Below are 20,115 nucleotides of genomic sequence, written 5' to 3' on the forward strand. Positions count from 1 at the left end.
ATTCAAAGCCCACTATTTTCCCAGGACATCCTATTAGTGTCTAAAGTCAGGTTACAACTGTCAAGTGTAAAGATGACATGGAAAAGACTTAAAGATTCCGATGGTTTGACCAGTCTGTATTAGAAAATGTTTGATTAAGGAAGAAGGCCTCTTGAAGTCTGCATTACGTTACAGGCAAATGTCAAAGCAAATTTGAAACAATGAAAGCAAGAGAGGCTAGAATAATAAAAGAGGACACACAGATACACTTTTGAGGCAAAGACACAGAGTAGCTCTCCAGTAAATTCCTGTTAAAAATAAAAATAATAGTATTTAAAGGTTAAGGGATTTAAAATACAATGTCTAAATGGGATATCAGCATCACATAGGGACGGAATAGATGTTAAAGTCTCAGTCCATACTGAGATGTACGACAAGTTCTATTATGCGTTTATCTTCAATTACTGGAACCTTAAAAAAAACAGGAGATTAAAGAATAGACAAAATTAACCCATGGTAATGGAGGTCTACATATAGTTCCTTTGCAGAAGGTTATAAATTGGGAAATGGCACAAGGGAGACTTCTGGGATGCTGGCAATGTTCTATGTCTTTATCCGAGGAAATGGATATATATATATATATATATATATATATATATATATATATATATATATGGAAAATTTCAACAAATGCTATCATTAAGCCATCTTCAAGATTTGTGTACTTTGTTCTATATATGGAATACCTTAAAAATTTTTTAAAGAAAATTATAGTAAAATATAACATAGAAAACCAAGAATTTACAACAGGCAAGAAGTTAGAAACAGCACGAAAGAAAATATTACTATGCTCATTAGTAAGAATGAGAACACTGCACTTGAGAAATGGGGTCCCCGTCAGAATGATATATAATAAGACAGATGGAGGACACTTGAATCCACTGTTATTACAAGAAAGTTGAAGAGTATGTAACAATTCTGTCTGCACTATGTTCATAGAAATTTTTCTATGTTGAAGAGAAGTCAAACAAAGGTCAGTCAACTAGAAATTATCTGAAGATAATCTGCCCATTGATTTGGGATAACGGAAACATTAATGCAAAAACTCAGGCAATTTAAATGAAATATAACTTTTAATTACTAACTTTAAGAGCACCAAATATTGGATCTAATAAAATTAGAAACCAAACAAAGCTTTAAGGAATTATATCCAGAAACTGTCATTTCTCAAAAAAGAGACTGTTTTAAAGAACTTAAAAATAATGCGTGTGTGTGTGTGTGTGTGTGTGTGTATTCCTTAGTTCATTCACTGTGGCTTTTAAAGAAATGACATAATCCTTAGTTCTTCCTGTAAATGGAATTGAACTTGTAACATCTGTATCCATACACTCAATGGTTCATGACTGAAATTACCCCAACACTGTCTCACAACCTAGAGTGCACAGGGCTGAAGTCTGCTTTTGAGGTTTTTAAAAGCAGATGCAGGAAATGAAAACACAAATTCCGCCAGCTGATCTCGAGTCCTACAGCCCCACAGCAAGGAGGATCTGTGGAAAGGGAGTGACCGCCCTGCACAGCTGTCCAAAAGCAGGTGCTCGGGTTTGTGGACTTCAGTTACATGAATTCCCAGACAAACAAAAACGGACTTGAAAAGTCCCTTTTGCCAAGTGAAGTCCTTGCCTCACTGTCTCTACTATGAGGCGCCCATGTTCGGAATGCAGTCAACATGCACATCTGTAGTCAAGAGCATTACAAAAAAATAAAATAATAAGTGCAGTTAGAATTTTTTGATTTATGACAGCTCATTCTGTAATCTATTAGAACTAGACAAACGAATTCGAGGGCCCCGTTCCGCTTCACCCCTCTGAAATAAAATACGGCAGAAGCTGCCACTTGCATTCATGTTCTCTTTCATAATAAAACCTTTTGATTTTCAAATGTGCTTTGGACCAGCATGAAGAAGTTACAGTCTTCCATTTCAACGCAGATAACGCTACTTACAAACAACCTCGAGGACCTTATCTTGGCCTGCGACGACCATGCATGCAGCCATGCAAACATGCGTTCATGCAACATAGCAGCACACGACACGGTGCAAAACTGGCAAAGAAAACCAAGTGATGGCCATGCTTGTATTTGTTTCAAGGGTCTCCTTACCAAATAGTGAAATCCTATGCCTGACAAGAACTCCAAGTTTGCAGAATAGGCTGAAGACAAAAGAAAAACAAAAGGGGGAGGGAGGAGGAGGGAAGGTAGAAAAGACAGGGAGAAATTAAAATAAAATTTTAAAAAAAGAAGAAAAAAAAGAAAAATAAACAGCTGATATATGAGCAGGAAAAAAGCAACATGATGTCACGCAGAAAGAATCAATTCTCTGAGCAGAATGTGGAGTAAAGGTATTAAAGAAAGGATCTTTGAGTGCATATCTTTAACAAACATGGTTAAAAAAGCACATATTATAAGTAAAGAAACCAAAAAAAATTTGAAAGCAAAGCTAATTAATATAAAAGCCATCTATATGAACTCCATAAGAATATAACTACTCAAATACCACAAGGAAAACACTTAAATTTTATCTGTCCAAATATATCACTGGAATTCTAGAATTTTGTTATTGTTGTTATGGACAATATTTAAACCCAGAAGTATGGCGCATTGGGCATAAAATGTTACCTGAAGTTTCAGTATGTTTATCATTTGAACTTTCTTTTTTTCCAACCTTGACCACACCCCTTACACATATACCAAAGCATTCAGTGAATTTGAACACAGTGAAGGAGAGACAGAATTTGAACCACTGATAATCACTCAGAGAAAAATATTATAGATGGTATAACTTCAAGGGATCTTAATGCTAAGGCTTGAGTTGAGCTTGTTTCTTAACTCCTCCAGACCCACGTCCTAGGTCTCTGTGTCTTCCCTGGGGAATCAGTAGTGGGAGAGTCCAAGGAAGGGTGGCCTTCATTCAGCATTCAGAGTTCAGCATGATAGTGCCAGTGTGCACTGACTCTTACATCAGATCCCAGAACCTGGGCAAGACCTCCGACTGTCCTGGCTTGTCACCAGGCTGCAGTCTGGTAGGCTCCTTGCAAGTCTTCTCAGGAATACCCTTCACTCACTTCCCTGCTACACTGCCTTCTACTCATCCCACAGGATTCAGCACCGGACAAGTCCACTCCAACAAGCCTTTGCTAATACCCAGTGCTCCTTCACCACTCCCAGCCCAAGCTGAAAGTGTTCCCATGTCAACCTCTTCCAAGGGCCATTTGAAATCTCTATCATGATACCTATCCTCCCATATTCCAACTGATACTAGTTTCACATCTACCTACACACTCCTGAGCTCTTGGAGAACATGGGCTCTGCATAGCCGGAGCTTACCAAACAAAGCTCTAGCCTTGATGATCCATTTGTACAGTGCTACCCACACCCAGCTCGACTGTCCCAATAATGGTGACAGCTACATCCTGACGTTCCATTCTGTCTTGCGAAGCTCTCCCATGAACAGCAGTGTGCAGACATACACTCGTCAGGATTAGGGATACACGCTATGCCATGGGGGAAAAAATGGAGTCACGTGCTCATGGCAGGATGGGAGAAAGGAGACAGAAAATCGCCTTGGTGATACTGACCTTCTCAACAGGAAGTTTCGGCTACCATTTCTCATTTCAGTAACTATGCCAATAAGGTATGAATGAAAATTAATTATATAGGGCATTGTATAGCTTTTCCAAGAGAACATTCATCGACAAATATCTAAGTGAATTTGAGGTCTTGAGAAATCTAGCGGTTCCAAAAGTTTTGAACAATGATCTGTTCAAGTGGATATCGGAATTTAAAATGAGACATCAGCCTCCTGAGCTGCATTATTCATCTTTGTGCTTTATTATAAGGAGAAAAAGACAATAAACCAAAAGCAACTTTCTCCAGGTGCCCTCATCCCTGAGCCCTGTGCATGCTAACTCAACAAAGGTCTGTCTCCCTTTGAAGAGAGTGATGACTTTCAGAGTGGTACGCATTTTGGATCCCTAAATGTATAACGACCTATTTTAAGTGACCTCTTTTACCTCTTTACTGAGACTCACTAGGATCAGCATGAAACATTTGGAGATAATGTTGAATTGATGACACTAGGATCACATTTTAACCCAAGGCATCCAGACCTAGAACATTTTGCTGTGATGGAAAACAGAACTGCTCTGTATCCCATTCTCTCGGAGATTGAATGTCTGAGAGTCTGTCTGAGAAAAATAACTTCTTATAGTAGCAACTGCTTCTTAACTTTGGTTGCTCCTAATCAGTAGTCAATGTGCTACCAGAGGGGAATAAGGGTATGCAGAAAACCAAGTCCACCCAAAAGACAATTATATCTTTTTCCCCTCCTGTGCCATCCACTGGCAGAGTGTAGTTTCTATACAGACTAAAAGGTTTCACTACTGTAAGCTTTGGCCGATCATCTCTCCAAAAATAGTTTCCACGATGCTGTTATGCCCTTTCTGTATATCCCATCATGACTAACACTCTTAAGAATTTCTAATGCATCTACACTTCCTTGGCTTTGATGCCTTGCTTTGTCGTTTTGCTTTTCACTTCATTGCTCTACTGAAATGCTCCCTAGATAGTCTCAATACCTGTCAATCAGCAAATCTAATAACACCTTTTCAACCTCTGTCCTGAAGAGCTCTCTAGAGTACTTGGCATCACCAACTATTTCAACCTCAGACACTCTGAATTCTGTTTTACAGCAATGTAGTTCCCGCTTTTCTCTAATTAATCATTCTCAGTGTTCTTCAAAAACCCACTTCTGAAAACCCTTCAGATGGAATAATTCTCCAAGTTTTGGTATTCAGATCTTTTTGCTTCCCTCTCCACTCCCTCCTCCCTCTGCTTTCAGAATTTGGAACATTACATGGATACAGACAATCTCCAAATATGTCATTTCTTGCTCTGGTCTCTCCACCAACACCAAACACTCCTTTCCAACTTCCTGCTGGACATCTCCAGCTGAATGACCTGCTAGTACTTACTTATACATCAATGATTCCCCAGCCAAATTTAACCCCTTCTTCTCAAAACCAGTTCTTCTGTCATTTCGTTTTGCTGTTGCCACCAATATTGTTCCAACCACTCAGCATCGAAACTCTAGTGCCATGTTGACCTCCTTCTTCCTACCTTCCACAGGACTCAATGCCGTGTCCTGTGATGCTCTCTCATCTGTGCGTCCCACATCCAGCCCCACTCTGCATGTGCATCTCCTCTATATTCCCGGTTCTTTATATGTTTCCATTACTCATCACAACTGATTAAGTGCTTAGCTGTGCATGTAAGCAGGTACTCAGCTGCACTGTTAAGTGCACTGGAGGTAGGAACCACATTGTCGTATGTGTGTGTTTATCCTCAAGCCCAGGACAGCATCTTGCCCATGGCAGGCACTCAGAAATACGTGCTAAATGAATCAGTGGGCAGAAACACCTCTTTGAGGAAGCAGTTCTGTCTCCACAGCCTGCACTGCTATCAAGGCCTCCTAGCAAGCTGACTCTTCTCCATTCCACTTTTGTTGCCAGGCTGCCCTCTATCCCAATGGCTTCCTAGGGCTAATGGATTAAGTAAAAAAGACCAAGTGTAAAAATTAAAAAGAAAAAATGAAGAAGAAGCCTTATTCTGGCAGTTACTATCAATTACAGTATTCCATAATGAATCGACATAACCCACATTGCCCCTAAATTACTACATTCTACACTCTCTATGTTGTCATTCACATGTAGAAAATAGTCCCCCTTCTGAATCCATGACTTACATGTTCTTTAAGATCAACTGTGAATTACCATGGATCTCCCGTATCTCTAGCCCGTCCACACCCATCCAATGTGGTCTCACTTTACTCTGAACCCCACAGCACTGTGTGGCTTCTTTCTAGAGTCACACTTCTACTCACATACCCAGCTACTGCCAGGTACGCTCCCAGAGTGCAGAGGCTGCACCGTCCTCTTTGTCACAGACATGACCGTATAGTAAATGCTCAATGCATGATGTCTAGTGCCAAGAAGTTCCTAAACATCCAAAGGAAACAACCGTTCTTAAAAGTGCAAGTGAACTTAGACCCCACAATGACTGCCACACACACTGTTAAATACAAATTAAAACGATCGCTCCGGTGTTCAATCTGTGTATGAGGGCATGACTGCTTATCCACAGGAGCAGGGCCAGTATTTTTTGTTGTATTTTAACTTTTTTTTTTTACCTATTTTATTCACTGAAGTAATATTTAACTGAAGTGATAAGAAATCACACGTTCATAAATTTCAGTGACTCCATTTTAACATGTCAAACAAAATTTTTAGTTGGTTTTTGTTAGTGTGATGGTGATTTGGGTTGTTTTAAAACATATTTTTATGATTATAAAAGTAAGGTTTTCCATGTTCACTTTAAAAATATATAAAAGTAGTAAGAAGAATATATACAATACTACCCCTAAAGGAAACAACTATTAAAATCAAGTTTCTTCCCTACCAGTATTCTACTACGCATACAAATTTGGTTTTTAAAAAATCTGGATCCATATGACTTAACTATGCATTTTATTTCTTAAATAATCATTGTCTTTAACTATTACATATTTGCATGCATAATTTTAATGACTGAACAGCATTTTGCATGTTCCATACTTTGTTATTACCTATAATTCATTTTTTCATTCTAGAATTTTTTTGAGGTTAAATTCTACTTATGTTATAGGTGCACAGGTGCTGTGATGAAATTAAGCTACTTTTATTAATGTGTGTCTCAGTCTTATACATTGGAATTTTAGATGGTATTTATTTCTCTTTTGGAAATGGTAACGGGAAAAGTAAAATGTGCCAACCACCTTTCCAGGAGGTGAAGAAAAACTGAAGATGATATTATGGAAAACATTCTGGTGCAGTGTTTATGAAAAGGGGGTGTCTCAGGCCCCCAAACCAACATCAACGGAGGCTAGCACAGAACAGCAATGCTCTTCCGATTTATTCTCTGAAGGAGAGTCAGCAAGGGGAAATTAGTTACTTCTGAAGTCAGGGAACACTTCGAAGAATGAAACGTAATGGAGAAAAAACACAATACAGGAGAGGGGAAAGAACAGAATTTGCATAATTGTACTTGTATTTTTTCCTACATTCTCTGACTGTGCTGTCTCTTGGTTTACGTAATGGAGTGACATCTACATCAACAACAACTCTGGGAACAAAGATACCATTACAAAAGGCTACTCTGACCCAGGGGCCGGTGAGGAGACTTTGCAGTATGGGCTGCAGGGTGTTTAAAGGAAACTCGATGCCCTGGCATTTTCTAGCTGCTGAGACACTCCCAGTCCACTGGGGATGGTGAGCCTGTGAAATGCAGAGAGATGGGCCTCTCTCTCCTGGGGAAAGAGGAAAGAAGACCATGCCAAAGGGAAGGGGAGGTTCACATCTTAGAAAGTAGCCCTTCACTCCTTTTTTTCCGGTGGAAACAACAAAGTTTTTGGTGGAAACAATGTGCCACTGGATGGATTCTTGTTTCTTTAACCATAATGGGTTTGACCAACTTCACAGGAAGATTATTCGAAAAAGTTTGGGGCCATTTTTAATGCTGTTGCACTCTTACATCACATGACATCGCAGATCATTAAAGTCAAGTCCAAGGGAAGCTTGTATTCTGCTTTGTCCGGGCCACTCAGTTTTATAGAAAGCTTTTTTCGAACACCACCTAACAGCTAGCTATGGACTCCTGTACAATTCGATAATACAGAAATAGATCTGCTGAGTAATCGATTCTCACCAGTACTTAATTTTGGCAGAATTTTGAAAAATCAGACTTGAAATACCCAGCAGAATCCCAAATAAATCTACGAGGAATACTCGTGTTCAAACAGAAATGAGAAAGCATTACTAAGAGGCAGGCCTGAGTGTCAGGAGGGGAAACCTTCAGAAAGTACATATTTTTACATCATTTTCTTCCATGATTGGCCATTATTTTCAAACAAACATTGGAAAAGATAATTTCTGTACATGGGATTTTGCCCTCCAGAAAAAATGCCTGTATTTTTCAAAATTTTGGCAAAAATAATAGATCTGGAGACATTTTAAAGGAAGTAATGTTAAAAGCACCATGTATCACAAATACTAATCCAGTGATGTGTCTACTTGTGGATTCTGTACTGGGTGCCTTATTCCTTCTATTCGGCATTATATTTAGCAGCAAAATAGAGGAAAACTCAACATTTAGAACACACGTATCAACTTGCAGAGAGCATCCTCCTCACGGTGTTTGATTCCAAAGGGCCCGGGGTCAGGGAAGGTGGGTGGGCACCCTGCGTGCTCCCATTACAAGGTCCCCAGCTGCTCTCTCTCCGATACAAATACACTTCAATCAACAACAGTCTTTATTTTCTGTAGCTGTTTACCTAGTCACCATTTCTTTCTCCTTGTTTGATGCATGTCCTCCAGAGCAGAGAGGTCTGCTTGCTGCAGATAAGAAGTATAAGCGATGGTTTTTGAAGTACTGGTCAATTAAAGGAAGCACAACCTGAAAGAAAGGAAAGAGAACAGATCTACACGGTCGGCTGAGGCTCTGGAGCTGCGCGCTCTACGCACACCCAGCAGCTCCCCCAATACCCCTAGCCACGCCAGTCAGCACGAGTTTAGAGCACACTGCTCTTAAATCTCACCCTGTCTCCGGTCCCTGTGCATGTGTAGGTATGCACGTGTGCAGACGTGAGACAGCACGTGATTAAGGGGAACGTACCCAATTTTCAACTGCTTGGAATTACTTTCAATATCTTTTCAAAATGAAATATTCTTAGTATTTTCATCTAATGTAGCTCAGTGCCGGATAGGTTCAAAAATAATAACTACCATCTATTGAGTCTCTACTATGTGTGAAGGTCACAGCTGACATACTGTCATTTCTTTTCCCTAGCAAGGACTCTGTATGGTAAGTATCATCATCCCTGTTTTATAGGGATTCAATGGAGGCACAGAAAGTGAGCGACTTACTCAAAGTCATGCTGCCACTTACCCACCTCCACAGTGTTCTTCTTACCTGGCCTCCCTCAAAGCCCACTTGCCATTCCTGTATGCTAATGCTGTTGTATGCTAATGCTGCTGTATGCTAATGTTGCTGTATGCTAATGCTGCTGTATGCTAATGTTGCTGTATGCTAATGCTGCTGGCCTTTGGCGAATTCCTCCTCTTCACCCTGTGTGCTCCCACCACAAGGCTTTGCTTATGCCATTCCCTATGTCTGAAATGCTCTTCCCACGCCTCATAATCCATTCACTCCCCTCCTGCAGACCTCAGCTCAGTGACACTCCATCAGATAATCCTTCACTGATCTCCTTAACTAGATAAAATCCCCATATTTTCTGTTCTTATAGCATCATTTGCAAAAAAGCAAAAACAAAAAACAAAACCAAACCCTTGATTTTGAATTAGTCTCTCTCCATAAGAGTCTATAAGATATGTAAGAACAATAGGCATTTCTGGATTTGTTTCCCATTACTGCCCTCTCCTGGCCTCTATGACCACTCTTTGCTCTGTTTTGTTTACCACAGGATCACCAGCACTTAGGACTTTGTAGGACCTACTAGATAAATATCTGTTAAGAAATAAATGAAAAAGGGGCGCCTGGGTGGCACAGCGGTTGAGCGTCTGCCTTCAGCTCAGGGCGTGATCCCAGCATTGTGGGATCGAGCCCCACATCGGGCTCCTCTGCTATGAGCCTGCTTCTTCCTCTCCCACTCCCCCTGCTTGTGTTCCCTCTCTCACTGGCTGTCTCTATCTCTGTCGAATAAATAAATAAAATCTTAAAAAAAAGGAAATAAATGAAAAAAGTAATAATGACTGGCATTACTAGTATGTAGATTCAACTCTAACCACATTTTTTTCCTACAATGTGGTGAAGAATATTTATATATAACAGCAAAATACACATCTTTTGTGATCTTCCTAGAATGTTGTGGCATGCTTGAACTTAGTGACTGGCACATAATAGCTAATCAATAAATATGTGAATGGATGAATCACAGACTCAGAAGAAATTAAACCACATGAGGTACCTGTAAACCAAATCACTAGGGGTGCTGAATACATAGACAGGGTGATACAAGAGTGTATTTTAATTAACTGTATGATTAGAGGCCATGAATACAGCATTTGTAATAATTGGCTATTAGGTGGATTCCAACCCAGAACAGATAACTAGCAATATGTAGCTCAACACAAACGAGAGACGCTCGATACAGATTTTGTGCACCATATTGAGTGATCAGAAAAATCTCCCTTCCAGAAAGGGCACAATTCTGAAAACATGTCATAGAAGCCGAATATTAATCAATTGAAATAACATGCCATTTTGGAAATGATCTATAGTAACCACCAAACACAAGTACTTTGAAAGTAAATCGACAGAACGCATCAAGTCTTCCCAGGGGGCTATGCTGCAACAGGAAATCTTCCCAAGCGCATTCTGCGTCCACGAGAGTAACCCCGGGATGCAGTCTAAGAGTGGACAGAGACGAGGCACACGGTACGTGCTGCGTAAGGGAGTGAACCAATGTGGAGAACCTGCAACACGCTGTCTCCCTCCCTCACGGGCTGAGAGTCACGAATGTTCCAGGCAAAGAGCAGATTATCAATAAATTCTTATTAAATGGAACGAATGACAAAAATGGGTTTACTTGATATATACAGTGGATCCTCTCTGAGGATAAACTCCGCTTCCTCATCTGTAAAAGGCGGAGGACACAGGTCCCACAATAAAGATGATATAGTAAACCTTCTTATAATGTAAAACTTCTAAAATTTATAATTTATAAATGAACAAATGCTTTTCCTCTGTATAGAAGAAAGGCTCATACATGTTTAAATCATAACAACCATCAAATACTAAGAAGTAGATATTTTTCTTCTATGTCATTTGATAAAAGCCCCAAAAAGGGGAGCTTTGAATTAAACTTCATATAAACAGAAGTGATTTGAGAGTTATGGCAGAAGGAACAGTGCATTACAGTATGACCAAGTATCCTGGCAGCAAATTTACCCCACATGATTCGCGCAGTTATTTCTGTGCCAGAGAATATTTACTTGTAGTAGAGCCACATTTGTAGACCCCTAGGCTCTGGAAAGAGGCAAAGGCCGACAGAGTATACTTTGTAAACAAACATACTGTAGCAAAAACAAAATGGACTGTATACTGTACTTTAGCGAAGAACTTGATTTCTTGTTCGTAAGGGAAATGCTCTCCTTTGCTTCTACTCCCACCATCTGGAGATAAGAAGAGTTGTTAGGAACATGTCTGACTTCAAACATGACAAGCTATTCACCCAAAATGCAACATTTGAACACACTGCTCAATGTCCTATCCCGGTAAACTGAACATGGAAAGCCATCCAAAATATCAAGGTTAACTTCATTCAGCAGGATAATTTTTAAAAAGGATTTTAAAAAAAATACTCCAATCAAGGGAAAAATGAAGGGAGGGAAACCAGAGGGGGAGACAAACCATGAGAGACTATGGACTCTAGGAAACAAACTGAGGGTTTCAGAGGGGAGGGGGGGCAGGGGACTGGGCTAGGCCGGTGATGGGTAGTAAGGAGGGCACGTATTGCATGGAGCACTGGGGGTTCTAGGCAAATAATGAATCATGGAACTTTACATCAAAAACTAAGGATGTACTGTATGGTAACTAACATAATGTAATAAAAAAACAATTAAAAAATACCCAAATCAAAATCAAAAATTTTGATTACATGGGATTAAGAGCACACACACACTGGCGTAGCTTTATGATCTTGACATGCAGGGGACTACTGAAATAGAATAAAGTAAAAATCCCACTGTCTCCTTTCAGTCAGAAAGGAGCTCACCGGGGTGAGAACAGAGAGTATAAAGCAAGGATACAAAATTGGTGACATTTTAACCCCGGCCTCTAATAAAGATAGTTACTTCTTGCTGTGACTGAGACTTACAATATTAATGTACCAACTAAAAAGCTGCAGGAAACAAGCTTGGGCTGGGAGGGAGGATCCCCACAACATCAGATTGGAAAACTGACATGCTGCTCAGGAAGAAGGAGGTTCACTGATGTCACAAGACAATTTCCATAAGCAAAGCAAAGACACCCAAGTTTTCCCCAGGGCTTAGAAAATGATTTTGAGGTTAAGAACTGATTGACCTCATGCATTTGGCTGAGAAGTGGGCTTCTGCATCTGCTTCATGCATACAGAGGAGGCTTCCTGAATATGGAAGAGGTAGCAATAACTATAACAACCAAGACGATATGCAGAACACGCTGCAGAGCAAAAAACCATTCAGAATTGCATATAAGATGTCAGTAAAATTTGTAAGCAGAGCTACCCTATTTTATAAGAATCAAACGGACTTTTGCTTGAAAAAGTTCTTTTGTAAACAGAAATTTCTAAAAGCAATTTGACATACACTTCATTAAATCTGAGACATGAGTTGGGGATAATTTTTAAGAAATTTAGGTAATATTTTGTAATATTAGAACAATGCTCTTGCCATGAATAAGTAAAAGAAAATCATGCCTTTTTTATACTCACAGATTTCATTTTTGTATCGCTTTTAGATTCCATCTCTCTCAAGAATATTATGTAAAATGTCTTGATCTATTTAAAGGACTTTCTCAGATAAACTATGTCAAAACAGAGTTTTGCACATAGCTAAACATGCTAACATTTCAAGGAATTAAATAGGAAACATCTTTTTTTTTACATTTTACATTTTAACAAAAATGCTTATGTGCAAAATGCTGATGGAGAGAATATGATCTAGATGCAATACCAAAATCAGAAAAGGGCACATGCATATTCTTTCTATGGCCATTAGCCTCAGATGTGTTGCAAAGGCAGTAAATTTAAAGACAAAAGAAGGCATGATAGAAGTTTCACTTGCAGTGACAATGAAAGATGGAAATTAAATTAAATGTAAACAATCCCAACTCTGCTCCTCTAACAGAGTTCTCAGTCACAGCCATCTGAAAAAGGGACATGTGACACTAGCCATGGTAAAAACCTTAATTTCTTGGGCTCTATATTGACCTAGCCTCACTCTCTCCCCAGCATTGGGATTAGAAGACTCTCTACCCCGTGGAAATAAAGAAATGCGCTAAGTGGGCGAATTCGCAGCCAGGTTCTCACCACTCCCTCTGCACTAACATTGGTTTATTCAGAAACTTGAATACAATGTGGATAAAACCCAAACACATTCACCCGTCAAATTTCTGTTTCTGTTATCCACGCCGGGTTAAAAAAGAAAGTGTTTTTCTTAATACCCTGATTTTGCTTTCCTTCTCTCTTGACAAAAAGAAGACTGAATTTCAGTTGCTATTCGTATCAGATACTTTTAATGTGCTTGAGGAATTTCAGTAGTTAGCTATATGCACAAAGCCTTCAAAAATTCACCATGGCTTCATCTTTTTAATCAAATTTTCTTAATTGAGACTAATTTGGTCACGTTTAAGGGTGACTCATAAATCATATTTTTTAAAAAATCATTGTATGAGCTACAGAGAGATTACATATTATAAATTAGTTTGCACAGCTGGCTTTTGTGAAAAAGATACTTAAGAAGACAAAGTACAGCACTTGGCTACAAATACAGAGCAGGTTGAGAGAGAAGGAGGTTCTTTAAGAGAACAATACTCAACTGGAAAATCTTTCATCACATTTAGGATACAGGAGACCAGGAACAAGAAAATAGCAGAGCTCGAATTTCTATGAGCTTTCATCTGACGTGCCAAAAACTAAGTCCTAAATCCTAAGAAAACAGTAGCAAAAAGAGCCCTTGATCAGGATGGGTTTGTGGAGGATGTATTTATTGCTAATGGATCTAGGACTATGGGCCCTGGGGAGAAGTACTGAAAAGCAAAAAGAATGAGGATTAAAAAACAAAAATAACAACTAAAAAAAAAGCATGAAAAAGAAAATAAAAAGTTGATCACCAGAACACACTTGTTCTTTCAAAGGGGCAGATTCTATCTTAATCCTTAATCCTTCTATCTTAATATCAAGCAGTGGCTGGAAAGTGATTGACATGAAGCTCAGTAATTAAAAACTCATATTTTAAGTCAATGGTGCTGAGGACAATCATGAAATAAGATATGAGATGAGGCTATCTTGAAAATATGTTCTGTTTTAAGTCTAAGATTTAAAACAAGGAATTCTTGAGGCACCTGGGTGGCTCGATCAGTTAAGTGTCTGCCTTCAGTTCAGGTCATGATCCCAGGGTCCTGGGATCGAGCCCCGCATCGGCTCTCTACTAAGCAGGGAGCCTGCTTCTCCCTCTCCCTCTGCCCACTCATGTTCCCTCTCTCTCTCTCTCAAATAAATAAATAAAATCTTTAAATAGATAAATAAAACAAGGAATTCTTTTCATACTTCAGTAGCATGGGGCCACGTGGAGAGGAGGTCTTCCATTTTACTTTAACAGGATAACAAAGTGTTTCTCATCGTAGTTACTCTAGTATACATGTGTATCCCTACAAAGGCTAAACTCAAGGCCGTCACATTGCCTAGAAAGTTTGGGGATCCACAGTTTCAGTTTTTTCAAGAGCTTGGCCATTAATCTCATAAGGAAGGATTTAACTGTATCTTAAATTCTGATGTCCATCCAATGTGCCTTTCAAAAATAAAGTCAATGCCAATAAACATTAGAAGGAGAAAAGAATGGTATGTTCGATTGTTTTTTTTAAGGTTTCTAAATTTACACATCCCTAAGAACGTGTTTGCCTCCTGACTGTTAGACTCCATTTAGTAATAGGACGTGTAGACAGTGTTTATATCTCCAGGGAACAGACCAAAACCAGCCTGGCAGTCTGTGTTGTTCTAGACCTTGATGTTGTCCACGTTAGGAATAACAAACACGGGACTGTCAGGAATAGGACAATGGTGCCCTACCAAACTCCAGGATGTACTGATGGGCTTCATCCACATAGCGAATGAGTTGCTGAAGGAAGCTATAGGCAAATCGTTTCTCAATGGAAGGTGTGTCCAACTCCAGGTCCTTGAATCCTCTAGAGCAGCAAAAACGAAATATGGAAATCAGTTCCTACAAAGACTATTGGAAGGTACAATTCTGCTTAAAAAGTCTATATGGTAGATAAAAAAATGGAAGATGACCTAATGTCCTTGTAGCTAAAGGCAAAAGTGAGATTTAATTTATAAGGAATACTTTGCATCTGATGTAAAACTCTAGGGAATAACTCTATTATTATGCAAAAAAAGGTCACCTTTAGAGAAACAGAGGGTCATTTTCTCCAAAAATTCTTGCTTAAAAGATGGACAGGATTTAATCTCAGTAGTGAAAGGAACCAATGAGGTGGCAAACAGCCAAGGGCGTTAATGTTTCTGACGTGGGTATTTTGAAGATCCTAACAGTAGCTCTAAGGTTTAAAGGGATCCCTGAACCATTGTCAGCACAAAATCTGACAGGGATATGTGGGCATTCAGTCTTATAACAAAACATGTAACGGTAGGTGTGCTTTTACCTGGACACCGCATAGCCATTGATCTGCAAGAACTTGAGGATGTCCTGTGCTTTCTCCCTATCCTTGGCTTTCTCTTTGGCTGTGAGCGTGTCATAGGGAACCAGCAGGGGATGGTTTCCACCTCCTAAGAGCATACCAAGACAAGAACATAGCATCGCAATTAGAAAATAATCAGAAATGTGATAGAGTGGCACGTGTAATCGGACCACACTACAGAACTTCTGGTATCTTCCTATTATACACGGAGTATATACAAGTCATACAAGGCTCTTGCCTCTCCAGTGCCTTTAATGTTCTAATTAATTTAGGAAATCCATTCAAAGAAAGACTGCACATGCCTTCTAAGAGGCAATTAAAATAAGGACACGCAGGCATTTGTGATATCAACTGCCAATGACATCTGCAATCACAGGAGAAGGGAGAAGAAGCTATGTTCCCCTCACCATTCAAATGAACTCTGGGTGTGGAGTGTGTAAATACACACTAAGACACACACAGCGTGAGCTAGTGAAATTACAAGGCATGTTTCAAGGGATGGGCTTCATTTTCCAACCCTGAGAAAGAGGAAAAAAATGTCTTAAATATGGAATTTTTAGTACGCCTTCCAGATTAAAGAGCACGTTAGAGTCACGTGTGCCACACAAACCGTACACTTCGCTGCTACGTTAAAAATTAATCTCTTAAGTATCTAATCACAGTAGCATACATACTTGATGGATTAAAAATTTTGGCAAGCATCTAGGTTTCTAGTTTACCTATTTTAGTGAAAAATACAAAAGAGCATCCTTTTAGATTTAGAAAATATTGAGATTTTTAAAAAACTAAAAATGAAAAATGTGTTTATAAAATTACAGATTTTGTAAAAAATTGTGTAATATTTATAACAGTTTCAGAACATACCCCAGTAATTCCAGATGTAAAGATGTGGTGAGCAGTGTGCCCCAGATATAAAGTTTATAAAGCACGTATGGGAATATATTTTCGGTGGGATGCAGAAATTCCTTGAAACCAAGCTGCTAATGGGAATTTCAGAAAAAAAATACTTCGAAACAAATATTTATTTGTGGGGACAACGTAGAGCCTGTTAGATCAGCATCCAATATGATGTCGCCAGGAGCCACTAAGACAATCATAAACAATGTATTCGCCTGATGCATGAAAGAAGCAATCAAAAAGGCAAAGGAGAAAACGCCATGTTTTCTGGAGTTTGCTTGGCCTGAGAGTGCCATCCACAGAAACGCGATCGCGCACTGAGCTTTCTCACCATTAGGTGACACTATACTATCATAAATGCAAAGGCACAGTCCGCAGCCACCAAGCCAACAAACACTAGGCACATTAAGGAGCCATCAGTCATTTTATAGTTCGGTATTAATAGTATAGGCTATAATGCCATCGTTGGAAGATAACAGAAACCAGCATTCTGTGAACAGCAAGAAGGATACAGAATATGTTATTAAGCACACTGAGCAGATCTGACTTCTACCATAATCAAAGCTGTAACAGGATGTGTTATGAAAAAAAATTGTAAATCAAACATCTAATTTAATCATCCTGCAATCATCTCCTATTTTGAACTCCCCTATTGCATTTAGTCCTTTATTTCTAGAAAATTATATTAATTTGGCAACCACAGTGATTTCAGGTCAGATACCAATAGGTTACTGAAGGAGGGAGAGAGAAGGCAGGAGAGAAAATAAAGAGCCCAAGATGGGGTGGAAACTGAAATGTGCAGCTCCTGAATGGATTCTTTGAGGTGTCTAGGTGTGTGACAGATTGTAAATGACTGTTTCTAGCTGTCTCCTTGTTACCGATTTCCTGTGCTTCCTCCTGCTGTTCCTTCCTCCGTCCCTCCCTTCCTCCCTTTCCTCCCTTCCACCCCCACACACGTGTGTGCGCACACCACAGGCACCAAGACACAGGGATGGTGACAGACATCTCCCACACGCCAACCCAGATCTCAGAAGAGAAGCAGAGTTATCAGACCACAAGTTGGTGTCAAAGTCCCCAGGGGAGAGAACAAATTTGAGAAAAGACACAAGTTGTTTCTCTCCTAAAGCTGTCCACAGCCTCTAGTTTATCTTCTTTCTAAGACTCGTCTCTCACTTTCGTTAGTCTCAACAACCAAAAACCAAGATCCAGTGCTGTATATTCCAACACCTTTCCTCCTGGTCTGCTGTTTTGGTCCTCAACCACTTGCTTTCTCCTTCAAAAGGAGACGGTTATGTGGAGTGAGAAGGATTAAAGGTTCTGAGGACTACCATCACCACCTCACCGTTTAGCCAGGCACAGCCAGGCTTGTCTCCCAACACACGGTCTGAATCTGGACCAACAGAAGCTGCCTGCAGAGGTCTGAGTGTCTCACTTACAGGTGGCATGCGTTCAAGAAAACACTGCCTGTGGGACACCTAATGGCTGGCCCAGAAACTGACCAAGCCATAGTGACTGAAACCTACTTGGAAAAAAAGAGAACACATTTTTCTCATGTCATCTGCTCATGTGAAAAATAGGGATTTTGTTTAGTAGTCATGTGAATGATGCCTCTTCAAGAATTCCACTAAGCAAAACTCTATGCCACTATGACTAACCTAGCCATCCATCCGTCCGTCCGTCCATCCATCCATCTGTCCATCCATCCATCCAACCGTCAGCCAGCCAGCCAAACACTTGATCACTCATTTAACAAACATTCATGAAATGATTCTAGAAAAACAGGCCTAGCCCTAAGTTAATTTTTGCAATAGGCAATTTTGGTGTAAAGAATCCTCTCTGTTCATTTCCATGACCGACTCTAATTCATGCTACTCTGTTTCCTAGTGTTGGTGCCTGGTAGCACCCTGTAATATCACAGCTATACTTTTCACTCTAAGATACCCCAGCCCTTCAATACTATGTCCCATATATTTTTACCTATGCCAATAAATAAGAAATAGAGTTTCTTGATGCCTAGAACTGTAGAGTAAAAATTACAAAAGTAACAGAAGTTGTGGTCCTGACCTTGAGACAATTATATCCTCATTTGGGGAAAGAAGCCCATATAGGAAGTAATCAGAGAGGTGTGTGTGTACACGCATACACACACAAATACGTTTATAGACCAATATTGAAGAAATAACAATGAAAGAGATCATCAGTGTAGGATGCACTAAAGTGAAGAAATTATTTATGCAAATAAGTTAAGAAAAGATTTGAGAAACGACTAAAAATATTTAGTCTTTTTAAGTATTTAAGAAAAACAGCAGAAAAGCAAAAGCATGTAAGAGACAAGAACATAATTGGACTGGACCAAGCAAGGGGGTGAGACCGGAGGTGGGAAGGGAAGACGGGAGAAAAATATTTAAGTTAGGGATAGAAGTCAGTGAGCAAGGTCTAAGTAAATCACGGAATACCTGAACATTAGGGCAAGAAACAGGTACCTACAAGCTAAAATGGGCAAGAGAGAGCCATTGGAATTCTGAGACATGAAGAAATGTACACTTGCAATCAGAGAATGATGGAATTTCCACCTGAAACTGTTACAGGCACATTTGAACCATTCTAAGAAAACAAAGGTATAATAAGCTCTCATTCTAAAAAGACTATTTTATGCATATCAGAGATTCACAGAATCACACTCTGTTTCTTAATCAGGATTTTCAGAAAATATTACCTTTGGATTCCAGTTCCATTTTCTTTTTCTTGGCCCAAATATTATGGTAGTTTTCAGCCATCATTTCTGCCATAGCCTGAAACGAATGAAATATTTAGCAAATAAGTTATAACTGAATGAGTAGAAATAGAGGACTTTGCTTGCCAATATGTAATATCATAACATACTTTAAATTAATAAATCATTGTGTGTCAGTGCTAAAATCCCTCTAAAAGATAATCGAACACAACTCTTATTTGGAATCTGAACCGCAGATTACTCTCACGGCCCATGACACTGCACAGTAGGAAATAGCAGAGGTGATCTGATGGGAACGATTCTTGTTCTTTGTAATGTTCAAGGATACAGGTTTTATTAATTCAATAAGAAAACTTCAAATGAGCTGTGAACTTTAATAAAAAATCTATTTACTTACAAGTTCTTATTGTAATCTGCAAAGCTTTAAAAGACAATCTAAACCCTATGAAACAACGAATGCAAAGAACCTAGAGGGACAGTCTAGATTCCATGGCCGCCCCAAACTTGGGGAGAGACCAGAGACCTTGGACAGGGCCACACTAACCTTTCTGTGGACTTGTGCTTCTTTTTTTGTTTTGTTTTTTTAATTTATTTATTTAAGAGAGAGAAAGAGAGCATGCATGTGCGTAGGGGGAGGGGCAGAGGGAAAGAATCTCAAGCAGACTCCCACTTGAGTGGGGAGCCCAACACAGGGCTCAATCTCACAACCATGAGACCTTGACCTGAACTAAAATCAAAAGTCAGACATTCCACTGACTGAGCCACCCAGGCACCCCCTGTGGCCTTTTGCTTTCTGATAAGATTGCCTCTAAGATTCTCTCTTTCCCTTTTGATTTTCAAGTTCACTATCTCATTGTAAGACATCCGTCCCTATGGAGCAACGGGAATGACAGAGTCAAACAATTTAACATAATTAACATGACCTACTACACGGGGTTTGTCTTTAC

General features: G+C 39.5%; 1 protein-coding gene across 3 annotated transcripts in view; it reads right to left on the reverse strand.

The window, feature by feature from the left end:
- Positions 1-20,115, reverse strand: part of RYR2 (ryanodine receptor 2) — a 718,243-nt gene that overhangs the window by 135,974 nt on the left and 562,154 nt on the right. For all 3 annotated transcript variants that reach the window (XM_087863178.1, XM_087863177.1, XM_087863176.1), the window contains 6 exons: positions 19,151-19,226; positions 15,502-15,625; positions 14,912-15,027; positions 11,194-11,258; positions 8,399-8,520; positions 2,137-2,186 (listed from right to left, as the gene is read on the reverse strand). In XM_087863178.1, coding sequence (XP_087719304.1) covers positions 2,137-2,186; positions 8,399-8,520; positions 11,194-11,258; positions 14,912-15,027; positions 15,502-15,625; positions 19,151-19,226 — 553 coding nt within the window. The remainder of the gene's footprint in view (positions 1-2,136; positions 2,187-8,398; positions 8,521-11,193; positions 11,259-14,911; positions 15,028-15,501; positions 15,626-19,150; positions 19,227-20,115) is intronic.

Source organism: Ursus americanus, chromosome 6, assembly GCF_024610735.1.
Source record: "Ursus americanus isolate L20-20 chromosome 6, mUrsAme1.1.p, whole genome shotgun sequence".
Lineage (NCBI taxonomy): Eukaryota > Metazoa > Chordata > Mammalia > Carnivora > Ursidae > Ursus > Ursus americanus.